This window comes from Rhamphochromis longiceps, linkage group LG11 (assembly GCF_057381845.1).
Source record: "Rhamphochromis longiceps isolate RC_006_pf linkage group LG11, R_longiceps_female_GT1.1, whole genome shotgun sequence".
Taxonomy (NCBI): Eukaryota; Metazoa; Chordata; class Actinopteri; order Cichliformes; family Cichlidae; genus Rhamphochromis; species Rhamphochromis longiceps.
In genome coordinates, this window is record NC_140567.1 from 2,682,454 (window position 1) to 2,703,253 (window position 20,800).

The 20,800-nt window shown below is 45.0% G+C and overlaps 2 protein-coding genes across 2 annotated transcripts; one reads left to right on the forward strand and one right to left on the reverse strand.

Annotated features, from left to right (window-relative positions):
- Positions 1–845: 845 nt before the first annotated feature.
- Positions 846–12,124, forward strand: ppox (protoporphyrinogen oxidase). The gene is made up of 13 exons (XM_085422031.1): positions 846–953; positions 3,031–3,121; positions 4,347–4,481; positions 4,828–4,943; positions 5,108–5,240; positions 6,340–6,484; positions 6,844–7,037; positions 7,555–7,615; positions 9,084–9,202; positions 9,439–9,552; positions 10,301–10,450; positions 11,256–11,298; positions 11,380–12,124. The coding sequence occupies exons 2-13, from the start codon at positions 3,038–3,040 to the stop codon at positions 11,514–11,516; spliced, it is 1,431 nt and encodes a 476-aa protein (XP_085278157.1). The 5' UTR covers positions 846–953; positions 3,031–3,037; the 3' UTR covers positions 11,517–12,124.
- A 277-nt stretch (positions 12,125–12,401) lies between these two features.
- On the reverse strand, positions 12,402–19,435 carry rbm42 (RNA binding motif protein 42). The gene is made up of 12 exons (XM_085422033.1): positions 19,158–19,435; positions 19,006–19,062; positions 17,617–17,752; positions 17,461–17,530; positions 17,006–17,074; positions 16,529–16,674; positions 16,252–16,422; positions 16,016–16,150; positions 14,949–15,066; positions 14,650–14,747; positions 12,712–12,808; positions 12,402–12,618 (listed from the first exon to the last, which is right to left on the reverse strand). Exons 2-12 carry the CDS (start codon positions 19,059–19,061, stop codon positions 12,506–12,508), a joined length of 1,209 nt encoding a protein of 402 aa, XP_085278159.1. The 5' UTR covers position 19,062; positions 19,158–19,435; the 3' UTR covers positions 12,402–12,505.
- Positions 19,436–20,800: the final 1,365 nt, after the last annotated feature.

A 20,800-nucleotide genomic window follows, 5' to 3' on the forward strand; every position in this document is an offset into this window, starting at 1 on the left:
CTGTTACATTTTTATAAAGCTTTAATGTACATAAAAACCAGCTTCTTGTTTAAGTGAATATAAATGGAAGGTTGTCTTTTTGCGCTAGTAATGTTGTGGAGTTGTATTTTGTCTCGCATCAATTATATCGTCGGTTATATCGTTATCGCAAATTTTCAAATATATATCGTGATAAATATTTTTGGCCATATCGCCCTGCTCTAGCTCACAATACCGTAAGCTTTCAGTGGGTAGCAGGCATGAGCCCATTACATGCAGTCATTCGTTCAGATTCAAGCTCATCGTTGGTCCGTCTACAGTCACTCAGACGGTGGAGCAGAGATTCAGCAAACACGTTTCAGAGCACACATGATGCAACTTACAGGTGTGTTTATGGATTCCGGCGCACTGTGGACTCAGGAAATAAGTAAGGGCACAAAACATGGGGTGGTTGACATGGCTGTTAGCTTTGGCCAGGCAGAGATAAAGAGTATGGTCAGGCAAGAGGTGAGGAAAAGATGGCAAAGACAGTGGGAGGAAGAAAGGAAGAGACGATGGCTGTGTAGAATTCAAAGGAGGATGGGAGCCACAGGACGGAGTAGGAGAGAGGAGGTGGTCGTATCAAGAATGAGATTTGGACATACTGGATTGACCACTACACTACTCATGATGGGGAAACATAATACGGGGAGTGTGACTACTGTGGAGAGGAGGAAACATGCTCAGTAACATAAACATCAAATAGGACCTTTGTGATCAAAGGTCATCAGGCCTTATTTCAGTTTAAAAAAGAGGGGAAGCTGTTTGGATTTGAGACCCAGACCACACTCCACACCAGTTGGTGGCGGTAATGCACCATTCAGCTGTTTGCCAGCTGCCAATAAAAATCTAAAATCAAGAACAAGTCGGAAGCGTTATTGTGGTCGTGAGTGGAGGCTGCGGAGCGCGGACTCGTTACCGTGCCTCGTCTACAGGTAAGCCCGAGCTCAGCAGCAGGACGCTGACCGTGAAGCGGCTCTGCCCGCTGTTGGCGCAGACTCTGTAACAGCCCGCGTGTTTGTTTCACGGGGATGGTGTTGGGCATCGTCCACCTGCCAAAGTACGCTCGTTCACACTTTCCACTGTGACCTGTCGTCGGGTTGTTTGGAAATGTCAGCAGCGTGCCACAGTTCTGCTGACATGTTTATGCGGCGCGTAAACCTTCTTGCGCGTCTACACTAGGCTGTGCGGCAGCGTCTGTAGACTCGCGCACGCACACATTGCGCGTGGGTGGCTGTAGCTCAGGTGGCAGAACTGGTTCGAGCCTAGTCTGCATGCGAGATACTGACCCGTGTTCGTCTCCGATGCATCCACGGGATGTGTGCAGATGTTAGTTAGCTAAGCCACCTGTGCTGGTGTGACTGCACAAGTTACGTGAAGCGCTTTGATTGCTCAACACGGTGTAGAAACGCGCCTGCTGTGGAACTTTCTGCACGTCGTTCCTCTGGTCCGGTAACATCTGGGTTCATGTCTGTCAGCTGCAATATTAAAAAAAACCAAAGGGCAGTTATGCTCACATCTGTGCTGAAACATGATTAAAAAAATTCAGATGAGTTTTAATAAAATGTTAACATGACGTCACATCATGACATCACATTGTTTACAGTTTTTAAAGCAGTTTGAGATGAAACTGATGAGAGAAAATGTGCTGAAAGTTTCACGTCAACTGTTAAGGATGATTTTATATGAATATGATGCAATCAGACTCTGCAACGTGTGCACGCGCATACGCGTGTGTGAGTCTGATCATCACTGAAGGAGAGGCGCGTGCCCGAAGCTTACATTTACGCGTCAGATAAGAGGCGGCTGGCTTCACCACATCTCACAAATGACAGCTCACTGATCCACTGAGGATAAAGGCGACACACCAAGGACAGAAAATTGGAATTCTTTCCTTTATTTCTGCTCTTTTAAGTATCAACTACACAAAAAGCCTCCTGCCAGGCTGCAGGGCTCTTTGTGTGAAGGTGGGCGGTTGGACAGACTGCTGACAGACTGACAGGGTGGAGGGTGACAGAGTGAGAGGCCTGATAAACCAACTGTCGGCTATATCTTTACCAGCTATCGGCTATCAGCTACACTCAGGTCGGGGCTGGAAATAAAAATCTTCCAAACATTTTACCAGCCGCTAGTTTCTGTGTGTAACATTTGGCCAGAACAACCAAACCTTATGAATTGTATCATTTATTCTTAAATGGCCTGTATTTATATAGCGCCCTAAGGACCCCAAAGCGCTTTACACATCCACCCATTCACACACTGGTGATGGAGCTACATTGTAGCCACAGCCACCCTGGGGCGCACTGACAGAGGCGAGGCTGCCGGACACTGGCGCCACCGGGCCCTCTGACCACCACCAGCAGGCAACAGGTGAAGTGTCTCGCCCAAGGACACAACGACCGAGACTGTCAGAGCCGGGGCTCGAACCGGCAACCTTCCGACTACAAGGCGAACTCCTAACTCTTCAGCCACGATCGCCCAACTAACTAATTAACTCTGTTACATTTCTGTACAGTACATTTTTTCTTACAGTGTATCATACATGTGTACCTGCACACACTGATGTAACACAGTATGAACACCGTAACTTAATTTAAACCTGACACGGTGGCTTGTGCGTTGTTTTAAATTTACACGCCACTTCATAAATTTACCCACATTTGGCCAGTGGTGGGTCCTAATTTCCACCCCAGCTCAGGTCCATCAGTATGTTTCACAGCTTGTCTATCCTACAGTCTGTTAGCTTTAGTCTCTAATATTGAATTAAACATATAGGATTGTTAGCTCACATGAGCAGGTGTTTCACTTCCCCTCAGAATCTCACAACAGAGCAGAGTTAAGAGGTCTGGAGATGGATGGTTAATCCAGTCATTCTAATGTTAAACCTTTAAGTTCGGTTCTTCATTTCACGTTCACCATGGTGGCGTAAAAACCCCAAAACAAACGTGTGTCCAAAAACCGGACGAGCATATTCACTCTATTCACTCTTCTTGATTTCATTTGTGTTTGCAGTTGGCCAATGAGAACAGTCGCTGTCCTTGGAGGAGGGATTGGGGGTTTGGCTGCATCCTACTACCTGTGCAAGAGCCCCCAGGTTACCAAGGTAACACATGCTTTGTTTGATTAGGAGAAAAAAGCTGGGAACAAAAACCCTCCATGTATGAAGCAAGTTTCTCGAGCACCCTTATTACATCTGGCAGATGTTAGAAACACCCTGTGACAGTGAGCTGAAAACCTGCTCGTTACTGGTTGAAGTTCATTATTGTCGCGCTGTTTGAAAAGCGCGCTTGAAAGGGAGTCAGCGGATCCCACGTGCTGCAGTGTAAGTACAGGAACAAAGGCAGGTGGTGTTTCCCCCACACTAGCTTCTTTTACTGGCTCCCTGTTTAGTCCAGAGTTGGATTTGAAACCCTACCCCTCATTTTTCTAACCCTCATCAAACCAGGAAGTGAAACCTCGAGATGTGGTTAGGAATTCCATTGGTAAAATGTCCTCCGCTAAGACGGGCAGGAAGTCCTGTGTGCTCAGTTCTGTTCACTTTTATTTAACACTTATCTCAGGACACTTTATATAAGAAGGCTGTTTCACATCAGTGCGCTGACCTCACTGCTAGCTAGAGCGAATGACCCAACTTTGTGTTGCGCTGAGCGCGCTGCTCTGCGGCTGCTCTGCGTGTACGAGATGCTCCTTCATTTCAAAAAATTGTGTCCCTCGTTGTATCCACTACGAGGGTCTGTGTCGTTTTATATCCAAATGTTTAATAAAACATGTATCACTCATTCATCAGCACTACAGCTCTGAAACTGTCCCGACTAGTGAAGAGTGTGTCGTTTCCACAATAGTCCCCCGAGGTCCACGGAGCCGTTGAAAGGACTCTGGAGGTCCCTGTATGTGGAAAAGTTGACCAAACTTGGACGTGTGCAGAACGTTCATGTTCTGCAGGCTTTGCTTCTATTGGTCGCGGGAAAGTGCATCGCCACGCACCGTGGTCGATGCACGAGTATATCACGCTCCACATCTGTGCTTGTGATGCTCTTTCCTCGGCGCAGCAGGAAACTTAATGTGCGGCGAAACCTGTAGACACGAGTGGGTTTCAGGGCTGCGTCCAGTGTGAAAGGATGTAGTGATTAAAGGACTTCCTGTGCAGGTGCAGGGCTTTATGTCCTCCAGGAACATCTAAAACATGAGATATGCAAATGAAGATTCAGGAAGGTCACTAAGATGTTTATATGAAATGTTGTGCCTCTTACCTCCGTTTCACTTGTCTTTCATTTCTTGGCCTTTGCTGCGCACATCTTGAGAGGATTTAAACCTAAATATCCAAACAGGTCATCCTTCTAGAGGCAAGCAGTCGTTTTGGAGGTTGGCTGTGGTCCACTCGGAGATCAGATGGAGCAGTGTTTGAACATGGACCCAGAGGGATTCGACCTGCAGGGGCGGTGGGCTCCAACACGCTCAATATGGTGAGTTCATATCATAACAGCAACACTGAGACCAAATCACAGCAACTGTTGATAAGAGCTGAACTGACCACGACAGACTGAAACCTGGACGTGTGTGTGTGTGTGTCTGTGTGTGTGTGTGTGTGTCTGTGTGTGTGTGTGTGTGTGTGTGTGTGTGTGTGTGTCTGTCTGTGTGTGTGTGTGTGTGTGTGTGTGTCTGTGTGTCTGTGTGTGTGTGTGTGTCTGTGTGTGTGTGTCTGTGTGTGTGTGTGTGCGTGTGTGTGTGTGTGTGTGTGTGTGTGTCTGTGTGTGTGTGTGTGTGTGTGTGTGTGTGTGTGTGTGTGTGTGTGTGTGTGTGTGTGTGCAGGTGGATGATTTGGGTCTTGGAGAGGAGATCCTGCCGGTCAGCTACAGCCACGTTGCCTCCAGAAACAGATACCTGTATGTTAATGGTCAGCTGCACAAGATGCCGTCAGGAATCAGGTGAGTGTTTACAAACATTTGAATCAACCAAACATTGATTTTGCATTATGTGCTGCTGAATGTCGACCGGCTGTTTAAATATACATATATTTCAAATGAAATCACGAAGCGTAACCTGTAACTTTCCGTCTTCCTCTCCGTCTCCTTGTGCATTTTTCCTTCAGTGGGATTGTGCGGACAGTCCCACCGTTCTCTCAGCCGCTGCTGCTGAGCGTCGCTGCTGAGATCCTGGTGAATAAAACCAAGAACGACGACGAGTCAGTCCATTCGTTCGTTTCGAGGAGGCTAGGAAAGGAGGTGAGCAGAACTTTGTGTCAGTAAACAAGCCCCACACACAGTCGCTTCAATAAACCTGTGGTAACATGGCAAAAACAGAGATGCAACAGGAGCCACAAATCAAATGGCATCATTGAAAGCAAGTTACTGACCTAACACCAGCTAACGGGGCGACTGTGGCTCAGGGGGTTGGGAAGTGCATCTGTAACCGGAAGGTCGCCGGTTCGATCCCTGGGCTCTCTGTCCTGGTCGTTGTGTCCTTGGGCAAGACACTTTACCCGACTTGCCTACTGGTGTTGGCCAGAGGGGCCGATGGCGCGATATGGCAGCCTGGCTTCTGTCAGTCTGCCCCAGGGCAGCTGTGGCTACAACTGTAGCTGCCTCCACCAGTGTGTGAATGTGAGAGTGAATGAATAGTGGTATTGTAAAGCGCTTTGAGGTTCTCGAAAAGCGCTATATAAATGCAATCCATTATTATTATTATTATTATTATTATTAAATATAGCAACAAGAAACCCAAACAAAAGTGACCTGATGTCAGTCTCAAAATGTTCAGTCTGGAAAAACTTCGCTGATTTAATAACTTCAATAAGACTCCTTTCATCAGCAATATACTTACATGTTATCAAACCCAGACAAATGTTTTTCAGTTGCACTTTTGCTTTTGCAAAGGCCCACAAAAAAACTCCTTACTAAAAGAAACAAAACCGCAGCAGCCGTTCAGTTAAAGTGGAAACTCCCGTGTGCTTGCCTGATCATGCACCCCAGTCGTTATTCAGATTAGAGCTGCTTGAACATTCAACCCAGTGACCCCTGTAGGCAGATCTAAAGGTTCTGAAGCAAAGAGCTGACGCGTGACCAGGAGGCCGGCAAAAACTCAGACTGAACCAAAGTCTGAATGAGCAGGTGTAGATACCTGACAGCTGTTCATCTCATTCTTTATGAGGGAGGTGACACACTCATGATGCAGCGAGGATTATCATTTGGAAACACGAGTGTATTTAGTAAGGAAGACGTGAAGCTAGTCTCTAACAGTAATTACATAAGATTCACTTAACTAAACAGGTAACGTGTGTGTGTGTGTGTGTGTGTGTGTGTGTGTGTGTGTGTGTGTGTGTAGTTAGCAGACATAGCTGTGGACAGCTTGTGTCGGGGTGTATTTGCTGGGGACTGCAGGAAGTTGAGTGTGCGCTCTTGTTTTCCTGTCCTCTACAACGCAGAGCAGCACAGAGGTTCCATCGTCCTGGGAATGCTGCTGGGCTCAGGTACACTCCAACACTTCCACTCTGACCATTTCTGACAGTTTCCCAGTACGTGCAACCATTTACCTGCACTGCACTTCCAGTTGATCTTAAAATCACTCCCAGGACTTTCTGACGTGTTTGTCAGGATTAAACGTCTGTGTTTAGCCTCATAAAATCAAATAATTGATTTGAGCTCTGGTTCTACACGCTGGCTCTTCGTGGCTATTTTTCTGCCTGCATTGATGCTAACAGATGGTTGTTGTGTGCTGTCATCATTTGTTTGGATTCAGCGTTTTCAGGCTGTCTCACTTTCCTCTGTGCTACCAGTGAAGTGTGCTGTCTTTATTGCAGGACTAAGGTTGTATGTTTGAAACCTGCAGGTGAGGCTCAGGTGATTACCCGCGGCCCTCTGGCTAAAAGATCTAAGAAGGAGTCGTGGGCACAGTGGTCGTTGAAGAGGGGCATGCAGTCGTTTCCAGAAGCCATTGCAGAGAACCTACAACAGAGTGGGAGAGTGCAACTTCACAAAGAGGCTGTTGTTAAGCAGATTGATCCTTCAGCCTCTGGTTGGCAGGTTAGTGCGGAGGTTAAAGACGTTTAACTAAACCTTAGGTGGTTTGCAGTGGTGTGTTATGTTGGTACCATCATATCAGACATGGTAGTGTCGGGGGATGGCAGTTTGTTTGCTTCTTGCAAGGTTTCACATTTCCTGAATGTGTAATGTTCTGATTCCCTCGCCTGCTAGCACGAGGAAGTAACGACCGTAAGAAAGAAGGATGTGAACTTGGACTGTGCTGCCATGAGGTTTTGTAAGGGAGCTCAGATCAATCTCTTCTTATCTCTGCATCACCAGCAGGTTGAACATCAGGGTAGTAATGTTGTTATTTGGTCTACACAAGTTAACTGTGTCTACGTGTCTGTCTGCGTGTGTCTGTCTGCGTGTGTCTGTCTGCGTGTGTCTGTCTGCGTGTGTCTGTCTGCGTGTGTCTGTCTGCGTGTGTCTGTCTGCGTGTGTCTGTCTGCGTGTGTCTGTCTGCGTGTGTCTGTCTGCGTGTGTCTGTCTGCGTGTGTCTGTCTGCGTGTGTCTGCAGGTCCGTTTGGAGGATGGAGTCCTATCAGCCGACCACATCATCTCTGCACTGCCTGCTAAAGGCAAGTATGATTGTAAAGCACTGATGGTGCAACAGCAGCTTCACTCTGAGCTTCCCTGAACAGCTGTAAGGGATTTCCACTGCTTTGTGTAACATCATCCTTTCTCTCACTACCCACAGCTTGTGACTGTACAGTGGGTAAAATCATTTCCTACGTGTATTTCTAAAGGTGCTCTTGAAATTCTTGCTCTGTGGGACCAGCACTCCGACACAGGAAGTCTAGATTGGCCGTCAGCTTAAAAAGTCCTATTTCTGCTCTTCGGTTCTTCCTCAGTAGCCGCTGCAAAACTTAGGTGCAGCCGACGGGTGAGGGAACTCGACCAGTTCAGACTGCCGCTCTCCTCCAGGTGTCTACCCCGCTCGCTTTGACCACAACCGGGGTCCCGAGCAGCCTCGCAGAAACGTCAGCGACAGCGCCGCTGTAGATCGCTGCTCTTGCAGTACGACTAGGTTTAGTTTAGTGGCTCGGGAAGCTGACCCACTAGGGTCTGTTAACTGGAGACTGGAGTGACCTGTAAGAGCTATTTATACAAATGTAGTTCAATACTCATTGTTAGCTTTATTGTTTTACAAAGGGTTAAAAGGGAATGTCCACAATTTAGACCTTTTGAATGCAAATATCTTATTAAAGCATCTTAAAAAGATCAAAAGCTGAATCAAATGGTAAGAATCACAGAAGCAACCAGTGACATGATTGAAATCATACTTATTTAACGAGCTTGCTGTGAACTAATGCGGACTTTGTTCTGACCTCTGGGAGGTAGAAGAAGAGGACACGCCACATCTATGTGGATGTAGTCTGTCGGCGAGGAGTCGAGCGCTTGGAAGTAGTTTTGTAGACACAAACAGAAGGAATCCAAATCCTCCTGAATTTCTACGCTAACATGGAAAAATCACAAATCCACTCACACGTCCACAGTGCTGGGCGGTGCTTGTTATAAACGTTGGCGTCTCTTTCTGGACACCCAATCACTGTTGTTGCCCAACATCCAGCCGCACCGTTCGCGTGGGTCAGAGCTAAGCTTTAAACTTCAAAGTAACTTCATGACATTTTCTTCTTGTTTCATTCTTAGTGTAGAAATCCTGTCACATATGATACACTTCACTTAGTCTCACTCAGATTTATCATCACATCCATTTTAACATCATCTCCTTTGAATTCAAACGCACAAGAATGCTTCCTCTCAGCTTTGATGGTTGAGCTCGCTGGTTTTACATCATGACACGTTGGTAATGACGCACTGTTTCTCAGGCCATCAGTCGCGGCTGAACCCGCTGAGTTAGCACTAAATGGCAGGATGGTTTCCAACTGCTGGTCGATTTTATGAACATGTAAGCATTCAAGTTCTCCAGTAAGACGACGGCGACCCCATTTCGAAAACCTGCCTGTGTGACACCAAGTGTTCTGGATCATTTGAAGGATGACATTAAAAGTTTCCTTTTTCGAGCCCTTGTTTCTCTGTTCACAGCTCTTTCTTCAGTGCTGCCCCGCTCCTGCCAACCTCTTACCCAGCAGCTGCAGGACATCTCCTCAGTAACAGTAGCTGTGGTCAATCTGGAGTATGACGGCTCCATCTTGCCTGTAATGGTGAGAATACAGGAGAGCACAAAAAACACTTCTTTGAATTTTGAGATTACCAGATACAAGAAGATTTTCACTGTTGTAAAAACAAACTATATTGAAGCATCGCTTTCATTCTGTGAGCCACTGAAGCCTCCAGTGCAAACACTGACTTGTTTTCTGATTCCTGGAGAAAAGAGCATCAGACAGACTGCACACAAGCTTATTCAAACCTGTGTGCGTCCGTGTGTGTGTGTTGGCAGGGTTTTGGTCACCTCGTCCCGTCATCGGAGGACCGAGGGTTGCTCGGGGTGGTCTATGACTCTGTTCCCTTCCCTCAGCACAACAGACCAGATGGACAGACTACTAGACTGACGGTACAGACGAACAACACCTTGCGTCACTCTCACAGTGTGTTTCTGTGTGTAACAGTTGGTCGATGCAGCCTTGTGGAAGATTTGTTGCCTGCCAGCATCTTCACTGTGGCTCATACTGATTTGTGATCATGGTCGTCTTTTCTTGTTACACTACTTTTTCTTTTCAGACATTTATCTGTTGCTATTACGTCTCACAGCATGACTATTATGTCATTTCTTCTTCGTCTTCTTCTGTTTTACTGGCAGTTGGCAGCACATTTAGAGCAGGTGGTTGTGCTGCCCTCTAGTGGAATAAAATGTAACTGTTACTCACACTGATTGCTTACAGTACTAATCAGGTGGAGCCAGATAGTCTTCCATGGCACAGTGGTTGGGAAACACTGCTCTGATGGATGCATCAGAGATAATCTGGTGTTCAGTATCTTTCCCAGAAACACTTGGACTGGATGCCTGATCACCTGTTTACAAGTATAACTGTGCAGGTTCTCATCCAGCTCATGGTGATCTAAGGAACGTGGAAGATTGACTGGATTCGTTAACTTAGAATGAGAATATGAATTTACATGAACTGTCGCTGTTCATGTACTGCTTTGGAGTATCCTGTGCTAATGGGGGGGGGGGGGGTACTACAGGAAGCACTGAAGCATATCTTCATAGTATTTGAAGAACTCAGCTTTTATAATGACAACAACACTTCCACTCATTTCACATGTGATTATCTGTCATATCTTTTCATCATGTTTCCTAGGTAATGATGGGCGGGGCTTGGTTTGAGGAGGAGTTTGGGGTTCCAGAAGCTGCAACAGCGGAGCGTCTCTTATCAAGAGCCACTGAGGCGGTGCGCTGCCACCTCGGAGTCACTGCGGCACCCAGCTGGAGTCGAGTGATTCTGCACAGGGTATGACCCCACATATTATATAACACACACACACACACACACACACACACACACACACACACACACACACACACACACACACACACACACAAATAGCTCTGTGCCACACGAGGAGTCAGATGATCTCTCAGTCGGATGTCATCATGGCGGGATCTCTTCCTATTTCTGAAGGACAATAACTTTTTTGCATATCGTCATGTAAACATGTTTCAGACGAACAGATACAAACTGCAGTTTTGAAATAACGATTTCATTTATTAATAGAAAAAGGCCATCCAAACATTCCTGCCTTTGACTGGAGGAAGTCATTCCACCTGAAAACTAATGACTGTTTGTGCCACCATTGGCAGCAAGAACTGCAATCAGCTGTTTGCAGCATAACTGGGATGTCCTGCTAATATGTGCTGGATAGTCTTTGAACCTTTGCGTATGGGTTCATAGCATAGAGGTTCTGTCAGCTGTGGTAGATGTAGCTATACCGAATGGTAGCAACATCAGGGAAAATGAACACAAAAACCTCAAGAAGTACCAAGGACTGAGAGAAGAGCTGGAGAAGATGTGGAGGGTGAAGGTAATAGTGGTCCCAGTGGTAATCGGAGCACTCGGTGCGGTGACCCCCAAGCTAGGCGAGTGGCTCCAGCAGATCCGGGGAACAACATCCCAGATCTGTGTGCATAAGAGCGCAGTCTTAGGAACTGCTGAGATCCTGCACAGGACCCTCCCAGGCCTCTGGTTGAGAGATACCAATACTGCACTTTGAGTTACTTTAACAGAGATAAATTATATTTGATCATCTTTTCAACAGGACTGCATACCTCAGTACTATGAAGGACACTTTCAGAGAGTTGGTGAGTATGAATCCGTTTAAATATTAAACATCAACAAAGTGTGATGACAAATCGTTTAATGCTATTTTGTCTACTTCCCAGAGTCCATGCGTGGCTTCATAAAGAACAATAACCTAGCCCTGTCCTTGACTGGTTCCTGTTACGATGGTGTGTCAGTGAATGATGTCATCTTCAGTGGACGGACAGCTGTGGAGGAGTTGTTGGGAACTGTAGTATGATGAAGCTGGTTGCTATGAATCATGGGATTCATGTGGGCTTGAATCTTCTACCACCTGTAATGCCTTGAATCATCCAGACATATCTGACGTTGTTTGGAAAAAGTGCGCTCACTGATGTCAGCTGCAGCGGTTTGAATCTAAGATGCATCTGAAACTTTATATTTTTGCCTGTGTAACTCAAGATTGTGTTAACACAGCTGAATGTCACCGCGCAGCTGCTTCAGGTTGTGCAGCCTTTGTTCCCATTGTTTTTATTGGCTGGTCTGTGGCGACACAGATATGAGAACGTTTCACTTTAAATGGCCAACTTGCCACCTGACATGATTTGCAGTTTAAGATCTTTGTTTTTGTTTCATTGCATTTATTTTGAATGTAATTGCTGATAAAGATAAGCTGATGTAACCTGCACATACACCAGTCGAGTTGTTACTGCAGCGCCGTCATAAAGCTCTTCCCTCAAAAATCAGCGTGTGCATCCAGCCTTTAAATTCCTGCCATGACAGTAAGTAACAGCTTTTACTTCTCCCTGTAGATGCTGACAGTTAACCATGTCACATGCTGAGGCCTTTTCATTGAGCCAATGTTATTAATAAAAACATTCAGACGTAGGCCTGTGTTTCTGCGGTTATAAAGTGATTTTCTTTATTTCGTCAGCCCTGAATTGTCATGAGGATCTTTCCCTCTTTAGCTCTTGAGTTGTTGTCTGCAGAGCCTTCTCTCATGGCTTCCAGTTCAATTGTATATTGCACCAAATCATTATTGTAAAGTCCCTCCAATAATTTTCCAAGCCAAAGGGAGACGGAACCACTGCCTCGTCCAAAATAAACTGATCACAATGGCAGTCAGTAGAGATACAATGTAAGCACATCACGTAAAACAAACATCTTAAAAATATTGGTTTTATTTTAGAAGGAAAACAAAAAGTTATGAGTCCATGGACCGGGTCATGATCTCACAGTCTGGCCTTGAGGCCACACACAAACTGGAAACTATCTGAGGCCCAGTTTCTTCTTCTCTTTGTGTTTCTTGCGAACCACTTCAATGTTGCGGTCCTTCCACATGCTCTTCCTCAGTTTGATGGGACGGCTACCAACGTACTTCCCTGGACAAACAGAGGGAAAGAAGTGTAAGAGTGCCAGGATGGTACCAAATGCCCTGTAACAACAGCTGTAGCGAGAGCCTGTGTGAGACTCACCGTTCATCTCTCTCATGGCTCTCACGTAGTCATTTGGATCCTTGAAGCTCACAAAACCGTAGCCTTTGGTTTTTCCAGTCCGTTTGTCCCTGACCACCTGCTGACACACAGTAATGATTAGAGCAGGGCGATGTGACCCAAAATACTTATCACGATATACATTTGAAAATTTGTGATGACGATATAAGTGACGATATAATTGACACAAAATACTTTACAACTCCACAACTTTATTAGTGCAAAAAAACCCATCAATGTATTTTCACTGAAACAAGCAGCTGTTTATGTGCATTAAAGTTATATAAAAATGTAACAGTGCAAATGCAAGTTCCTGTCTGACAGTTTAACCAAAAGGCTCCAACAATCCATCAAACGCTGCGGCTTCGTAGCTCAGCAAAGTCGTACTGAAACATCTGACAGATGTTCGAGCGCCGTGCACATAAAATGGTTTCGAGGTCAGTAAACACAACCAGAGTTCATACATAAGGCACACGGGATTATAAGGGGCTCTGTCGACTGTCAGACAAATCAAAGGATTGATTTTAAGTATTTTCCAAACAACGCGGTAATAACGACGGCCCGCTAGCATGCGCTACCAAAAATAGTGCTTTGTTGTGTGTCTGACGGACGAAAGCTAAACCAGTTCCACACCAGTGAAGCTGCAGCATTTTTACAAACCAGTTCTGGTTCATGGTTTCACTCAACGATCCGCTTTCGACCTTCTCATTCGCCGCCATGCTTTTTCCGCCATGTGCGTATGAAAACAAAGGCACTGCGCATGCGCGTTTTACCCATATTCTATCGCCATATTTCCTGTTCTTATCGTTGCCCAACATTATACCGGTGTTACCGTGAACGGTATGATATGGCCCAGCCCTAGTAATGACTTCATGTTACCCACCAACTGGTGACACGAGACACTTCCACAGAGAAGTTGTATTTTTAACAGTACTTTATACCCAACGCACCCTAATATTTGCTAATTAAATAACATGCCTTTGGGCTGTGGGAGGAAACAGCATACTCCGAGCGAGCAGGTGCAGCCACTCCTTGCACCAACAGCAGGAGTTTGTTGCAGATGACAGTAAAATATTTTGGGGTTCTGCAAACTCCTCGCAGAATCCCAGTCAGAGGTCAAACCAGTGCACCTGCCCTGAAAATCCACTGGTTGCCAGATCAGTGGTTTCCCCTGAGAAAACCTTGAGTTCAGGTTTTTGTTACATTTGAGGCACAAACAACAAACATGAAGGTTTTTACTGCCTCTTGAACAGCGTTCCTTTAATATAAGCTGCCATAAAGGCTCTTTCATGGAGGACGACATGAACCGTTTACAGCTTGAAGCTGAGGAGTCTCCAACTCTGCTTTCATCTGTTACCAGATATTAATAAATCCAGATGGAAGACATTGTTTACCTACAGCGTATGTGTTAAATGTTCAGGGAATTGATATCCTATCCAACTGAATTTGACAGCATATGATTTCATTTGAGTGTCTTGACTAAAATCTAATTTAGCTTCAATCATAATTTAGAAACGTACATTTATGTAGTTTTAGTCGACTAAATGTAGTTGATGAAATCTGAAGCTTACTCAGGTGTTTGTGTTTTTACTGGTCAGAGTAGCTCCACAGTTTACAGAGCTTCTCGTTTTCCTTCACCTGAGGCGTCTCCGCTCGTCTCTTCCTTCCAAGCACTTTGCTGCTTATTTCTCATGAAAATACAACTAAATGTCAGAGGTCACCGCCCACACAGGATTACTTCTGACTGAATCATTTCCATATTCGTCATGTTCTACACAACTTAAATTGTTCTAATTTGATCTCATCTATCCATAACATTTTAATCTTATTTTAAAAGCGTGTCATTCGTTTTTAACTCAGTTATCGTCTTTTTGTTAGGAGAAGAAGAAAAAAGAAAGACGAACAGACAAATGACCCGACCTTAGCTTTGAGGAAAGATGGGTATCTGCTGAAGGCTCTGGCCAGTATGTCATCATTAACCTCGTTACCAAGATCACCACAGAAAATACGGAAGTCATCTGCAACATGGAGACAATTCTGCTGATGTTACACATGAAAAACTAAAATCACCATGGCTACTGAAACACACCTTTTTTTAAATGCATTTACTTTAGCTGCATTCAACTGATGGAAGAACATCACTCAACTGAAAAAACCAACAATGACACTGAGCTGTCTCTGTTCTGTTATTACTGTTAGTGAAGTTGGTGGAGCTGCACCTGATTCCCATTCCAGCAGACTCTGGTCCTCCCAGGTCGTCCCTGCAGCTGTGCGGATACACTTCTTCACCTTCTCCGATTTTGCCCTTTTTTTGTCTTCAGTAGTAGTTTCCACATGCTGACACACACACACACACACACAAAGTTTAACTTTGGGTAGAAACTGCTGTTGTCAAGCATCATCTGGACAACCAGGACAGTCAGCAGCATTAAAGATGATATATTCTAATAATCTGATATGCTGCTGATGAACCACAGTCAACAAAAATAAAAAAAAATCGTTAAATATTTTACTTTACATTTTGAATACAATTATTAAAAAGAAGACATTTACTTTTCCACACTATCCAGTCTGAGACGAGCACTCAGTCATCACTGTTAATGCAGCGGCAGCTCCAGAGGGCCATAACAACAAACTAATGCTGTGCTATGTGGGTAGCTAGCGTTATCGCTAACAGCAAAGCAAAGCATGGTCCTGTTAAAGAACAGCTTGTATCCAGGTGTTTTGAACATTTGTTTTGCTTTGATAATTAGCAAATATTTGACTTCTACTTCTGTAATATTCAAAATATTTTCATTGAAATGTACTCTGATTGTATGCATTTTGATTTTAAATACTTACCTTATAAACATTGTTTTATATTGTTTACCATTCTATGTTAATTGTTTATCATTTGTAACAGCACCTAAAACACTAAAATGTAAACTTAAACAAAAGAAATTCCCAAATCTGTGACAGATACTGATTTACACATTATTTCATATAAATAAATATCTCATTTGTAAATGTGCAAACTCATAAATGTCCCCACATATTGGTTGGGTCACGATGTTAGATGTTGAAGGAAATTAGCTGTAGAATAATATTTATAATTCTACGCCCACAGCACTAAACGTAGAAGTTTTCCATTCACCAGTATTTTAAAAATGCATATAACCCCTGAAACGGCGGCACGTGCAGTGTTACTGCCAGCACGTCGCCTGCTACATGGCTTCACAGTCTAAATATTTACGGGCTCTCGCTCCTCGTTACAAAGTAAAGAGCAAAGTGTTTTGCAGAAATCCACCTCAGTTTGGGGGGGTTCAGGCTCCGGCATACTAGGTCCAATCACCGTGCCGCTGTCCTCGCTCTCCTTCTTGCTGAGCAGACCTGCAGCCATCACTGCAGCCTGCTGCTCGGCCACCCGCGCTGCCAGTTCTTCCTGCAACACCCAGATCACAAGGCCTCAGAAACTACAAGTTCTGTACATCTGAAAGAATCCAGCGTAAAACAAATGTGTGCGTCATGCACGGATCAAAATACCATTCGGGCCTGTCTCTGAGCGTGAACTTCATTTCTTTTTAGTCCAACATGGGCAGGAGGAGCAACGTACACAGTTGGTGCTGCCTGGATGATTGACGGTGTTGGTTTGACAGGAAGTGGGGCTACTTGTCGCGTAGGTGGGCCTGACACCATCGAAACCATATCACCAACCTGAAAGAGACAAATTTGGACGAGAGGGTTCGAGGTGGCGCTCGTCCATTTTACATGATCTCAGTAAGACATGAAGCAGTCTGCACACAGACTCGTGTTTGTGAACCTGAGGTGGAGCAGCCATGGGCTGAGATGGTCCCTGAGGCATTGGGCCCTGCAGGGAAGGAGGGAGCATCATGGGTGGAGGTGGAGGAGGTCGTGGCAAAGGAGGTGCTACTGGAGGACCACGCATCATCTGTAGCCTCGGACCACCTGACAACACAGAGTCCAACCCACAATCCATGTTCAGCTGGGACAAACTTCATCTACACTGGTTTATGAAACCATTTCAATGCTTCGCAACACTCTGCAAACCCATCTGACTGGTTTGTGTCTTAGAGTGTTTTCAGCAGATTCCTTTAAACTCCGTCTTCAGCTGGAGTTTGAGTGATCAGCCTGTGCTGTATCAACACCCTGTCCTGAAACACGGACCATCAAGTCTGCATGTTGTTTGCTCCAAATAAGGCAGATTTCATACACTATATGCTACATGTAATGTTCAGACACACCCACAAGGCAAAAACACCAAGTCTTCAAAAATTACCTGGTCTTTGCAGAATATGTGGAACAAAAGCCGGTCTCATCATGGGAGGAGGAGGTCGTACTGGAGGAACTGACACAGAGAGAGCAGGAGTGAGCGCAGAGAGAGCGCAGCGTGGCGGCATCTGAAATACTGCTTAAGCCTCTAAACTTTGGTCAGTCATAAATGAATCTTAGCACCACAACATGCATCAAAAACAATCAGAATACTTTATTGATCCCTCGGGGAAATTATTTTGGTTACAGTGCTCCAGTACTTTTTTTGAGGAAACAGCTGATATCGTTATCCATTCCAGTTACAGCTTTCATCAGCTTTGGTTTCCATCCAAATATTTTGAAACACAAACGCAAGCAGCCGGACCGAACCACGAGCAGCAGATCTAACTGTCAGCGTGCTTCCAGGTGAGGAAGAGTTTTACTGGATGGTGACACTCTTGCCATGTGAGCATTTGTCTTTACCTGGTCCCACAAAGGCTTGTGGTGGAGGTCCAACAAAAGTTGCAGCTCTGGCTTCTAATGTCTGCTGGACCTGAGAAAGACCACGGAGTGTGTGAGCGAGAGAGGGTGCTGTTGTTATTAATCACATCGAGACCAATCCTTTTATAACACACAAACCTGTCTGTAGGTGTTGGTTCCTATAATGGGTCGCACCACTGGAACTGTTGGGACAGCCAGAGCTACAGGTACTGCCTCCATGACAGGTGGACTTCCTGATACTGGTACTGGCCCACCGAGAACCTCCTGCTCAAAGCTAGAGAAGCAGAGTGATGTTTGTATTAGATTTCATTTTTGACATTTTTTCCTCCTCCAAACACTCAATTTCGGTCTCATCTGACCACAACACTTTCGCCCAATCGTCCTCTGAGATTGAGACGCTCAGTGCCAAACTTCAAACAGGCCTGTACGGCGGCTTTCCTGAGCAGAGAGACCCTGCGAGCAGGATGCTATGCTCGCAGCTGCTCGGTGATGGTCCTGTAGCCTACTCCTATTCCTTGAGTGTCCACAATCTTCACCCTGACATCTTTGGAAACGTTTTGGTCTTAGCCATGGTGCAGAGTTTGGAATCTGGACAGATTGATTGCGTCTCTGGACGGCTCTCTTTTATGCAGGTAACGAGCCGAGAAGGCTCCTAATGTCAGCTCGTTACCTGCATAAAATACACCTGGGAGGCAGAAATCTTGCTGATTGACAGGGGATCAAATATTTATTTTATTCATCAAAATACTAATTTATTTGTAACTTTTTTGAAATGCATTGTTTAGATTATTGTTGTCTCTCACTGTTCAAATAAACCGACACTAAAATTATACTCTGATCATTTCTTTGTTAGTGAGCAAACTTACAAAATCAGCTGGGGTTCAAATAATGTTTCCCTGACTGCATCTACACAAAGCTGTGGAAATAAACTGGAATAGAAGTCAGGAAACATCCTGCGTGACAGTGAAGAGCAAAGGGAGTAATCTGTGGCTCACAGATAAACTAGTAAAGAGAAAGGGCAGCAGCTCTAAGTGCAAGTACCGTTTTGTTAGGTACAAGTGTTCACCTGCTTTTTAATACAATTATCTACTCAATACATTTAGTTTTGTCGAGACTATCAAGATGACTGCTGATGTTCAAAGCAAACACCGGAATGAGGAAAACTGAAGATTTCACCGAGTTTGAATGTGGCTGGATGCTGATGTCAGCTGGGATTTTCCTGCACAGCTGCCTGAGCGGTTACCTGCACGCTGCACGCATCTGTGTCTCTTCAAACTGGGATCTGTTGCTTGTTAGGCAAATGGGCACCACAGCACTAGTTTAATGTTGTTATTGTGACATTTAAAGTGAAGTGTTTTGACTGAATACTGTCTCAGTGAAGCACCTTGCTAACACAGAAAGGCCAGAGGAACACACTCGTGCATCCTCGCGTCGACATGCAAACAGTCACATGAAAAACCTGCGACGTAATCGGAGAGGTGCTGGTACAGCTCTGCGGTGTGTGCAGTGAGGATGCTTCGTACTCACAGCGCCATCTCAGCCTCCATCTCCTTCAGACGCTCCTCGCCGGACTTGAGCGCCATGCTGTGGGAAAAACAGCCAACATGAGCTCAACGCTACAACAGCTGCATTCAGAAAAGCGCCTCCGTCTGCACACGGCTGGCCGCTGAAAGCCTTACCTTCAGCTGGAGTTTGTACGCTGCCTACGTTCACCGACTGGGCTACAAGCTAACAAGTAATGTTTAGCTCGTTAGGCTCGAGCTAAACCAGCAACGAGCCCGTTTCTGCTGCTGTTCTCAGCCCACTCACTAACCCACCAACCCACTTCCACGCTAACAGTACTAACTAACTAAAGAGGAATGGGATTATGCACTAACAAATACACATTCACGGGCTACTGAGCCACCGTCCTAACGTTCTTCTGCTTTACCTTCTTCTTCGTCTTCTTGATGTTTGTTAGCGATTGACAAACAAAACGGTGCATTAGCGCCACCAACTGGTAGGGCGTGTGAATGACGTCGCTCCAAAAACCGAAACAAACGAGTCTTAAATAACTTTAGGTCAGCTTTCGTTCTTCTAACCCTGCTCTCAGCTTCATAGTGTAGTGCAGCTTGCTCTATGGTTTCCTGTCCGGTACAGCACTCACATTTGTCTGAATCACGTTTGGCTGCTATGAATAATGTTTAAAACTGTGTGATATAAATTGTGATATGACTGTCTCCTCTCTCCTGTTCCTTCCTGTGCTTCTCATTCTCCAGTTTTCCTTTGGCATTTGGAAATCTGGTGTCCTCTCCTTTCTACGTCTCATGTTTCCTATAAAATAATATCCTATTATATGAACCTGTAGTTTTTAAACAAAGGTCAGACAGAAATCTTGTGTGAGATATAATTACATTTTTTTTAGTTTACTCTCAAAGCTGTTCCAGTTAAATTAAGTCGAAATTAGACTTTTGATTTTTTTAATACAGCACAATAATAAAATAACTAAGTTGCTTAGACTACCCTCCACAAATCCCCAACTTTCTGTGGTGGGAGGGTGTGTGTGTTCCAGTGATCCCAGGGTCTATGTTATCTGATGGGTTCTCATAGGGATGAGTGCCTTGGGTGGGGACTGATCACTGATCCGATGGGTAGTGGGTTGATGGCAAGAGAGGACACTGGACAGACCTGGTGCACCTTAACGTATAGTGAGGGTGTGCTAGGAGCACCTGGCAGAGTTCAGTTGTGCATTTAAGTTCCTTTCCTTAATATTTAGAGAATTGGAAGAACTGTTATTTTTGCCACCATTTCATTGTTTTGGGGTCAGGTCTGTCAGTGAGGAACCTTCTTCAATCTATTGGAACGAACCCTAGATCTGGATTTAAATGCAAGCAGGTGAAGAAATTATGGGATATATAAATAAAACTGAACTGAATTGAATCTAATAACTGCTGAACCATCCATTGGAAAAAAACATTAGAAAATTCTAATGTATTGGAGCATCTACTGTCTACTTTATTACACATGTCTGTTCTACTATAAACGACTTATATCAAGTCAAACAAAATAAGGCTCAGAGATGTTTGTCTTTTGTTTTTAAGCTGGGTTTGATAGCTGTAAAAAAAAAGTTGACTGTCACTGGAAACTTCAGTTGCTCACTGGCAGCAGTGGGCAGCGTTTATTGATTTTGCTTATCTTGAACTGCCTGCAGCTCAAACCCATGGAGCTAAAACAGACGCAGTGAAACTTTGGGCCCGAGCCGGGGACAACAGTGCTCCCACATCTTTTGCTCTGGGCTGTTTACCTCCCCCTTCTTTCTTTTTCTCATGCTTCCTTTCAGAGC

Coding starts and splice junctions, on each gene's coding strand:
- rbm42 (XM_085422033.1), bottom strand. CDS start 19,061: ATGGCGCTCAAGTCCGGCGAGGAGCGTCTGAAGGAGATGGAGGCTGAG. Junction 16,423..16,528: donor CCATGGCTGCTCCACCTCAG/GTTCACAAACAC, acceptor TGTCTCTTTCAG/GTTGGTGATATGGTTTCGAT. Junction 12,809..14,649: donor CATCTTTCCTCAAAGCTAAG/GTCGGGTCATTT, acceptor GTGTGTCAGCAG/GTGGTCAGGGACAAACGGAC.
- ppox (XM_085422031.1), top strand. CDS start 3,038: ATGAGAACAGTCGCTGTCCTTGGAGGAGGGATTGGGGGTTTGGCTGCA. Junction 4,482..4,827: donor GCTCCAACACGCTCAATATG/GTGAGTTCATAT, acceptor GTGTGTGTGCAG/GTGGATGATTTGGGTCTTGG. Junction 7,038..7,554: donor CTTCAGCCTCTGGTTGGCAG/GTTAGTGCGGAG, acceptor GTGTGTCTGCAG/GTCCGTTTGGAGGATGGAGT.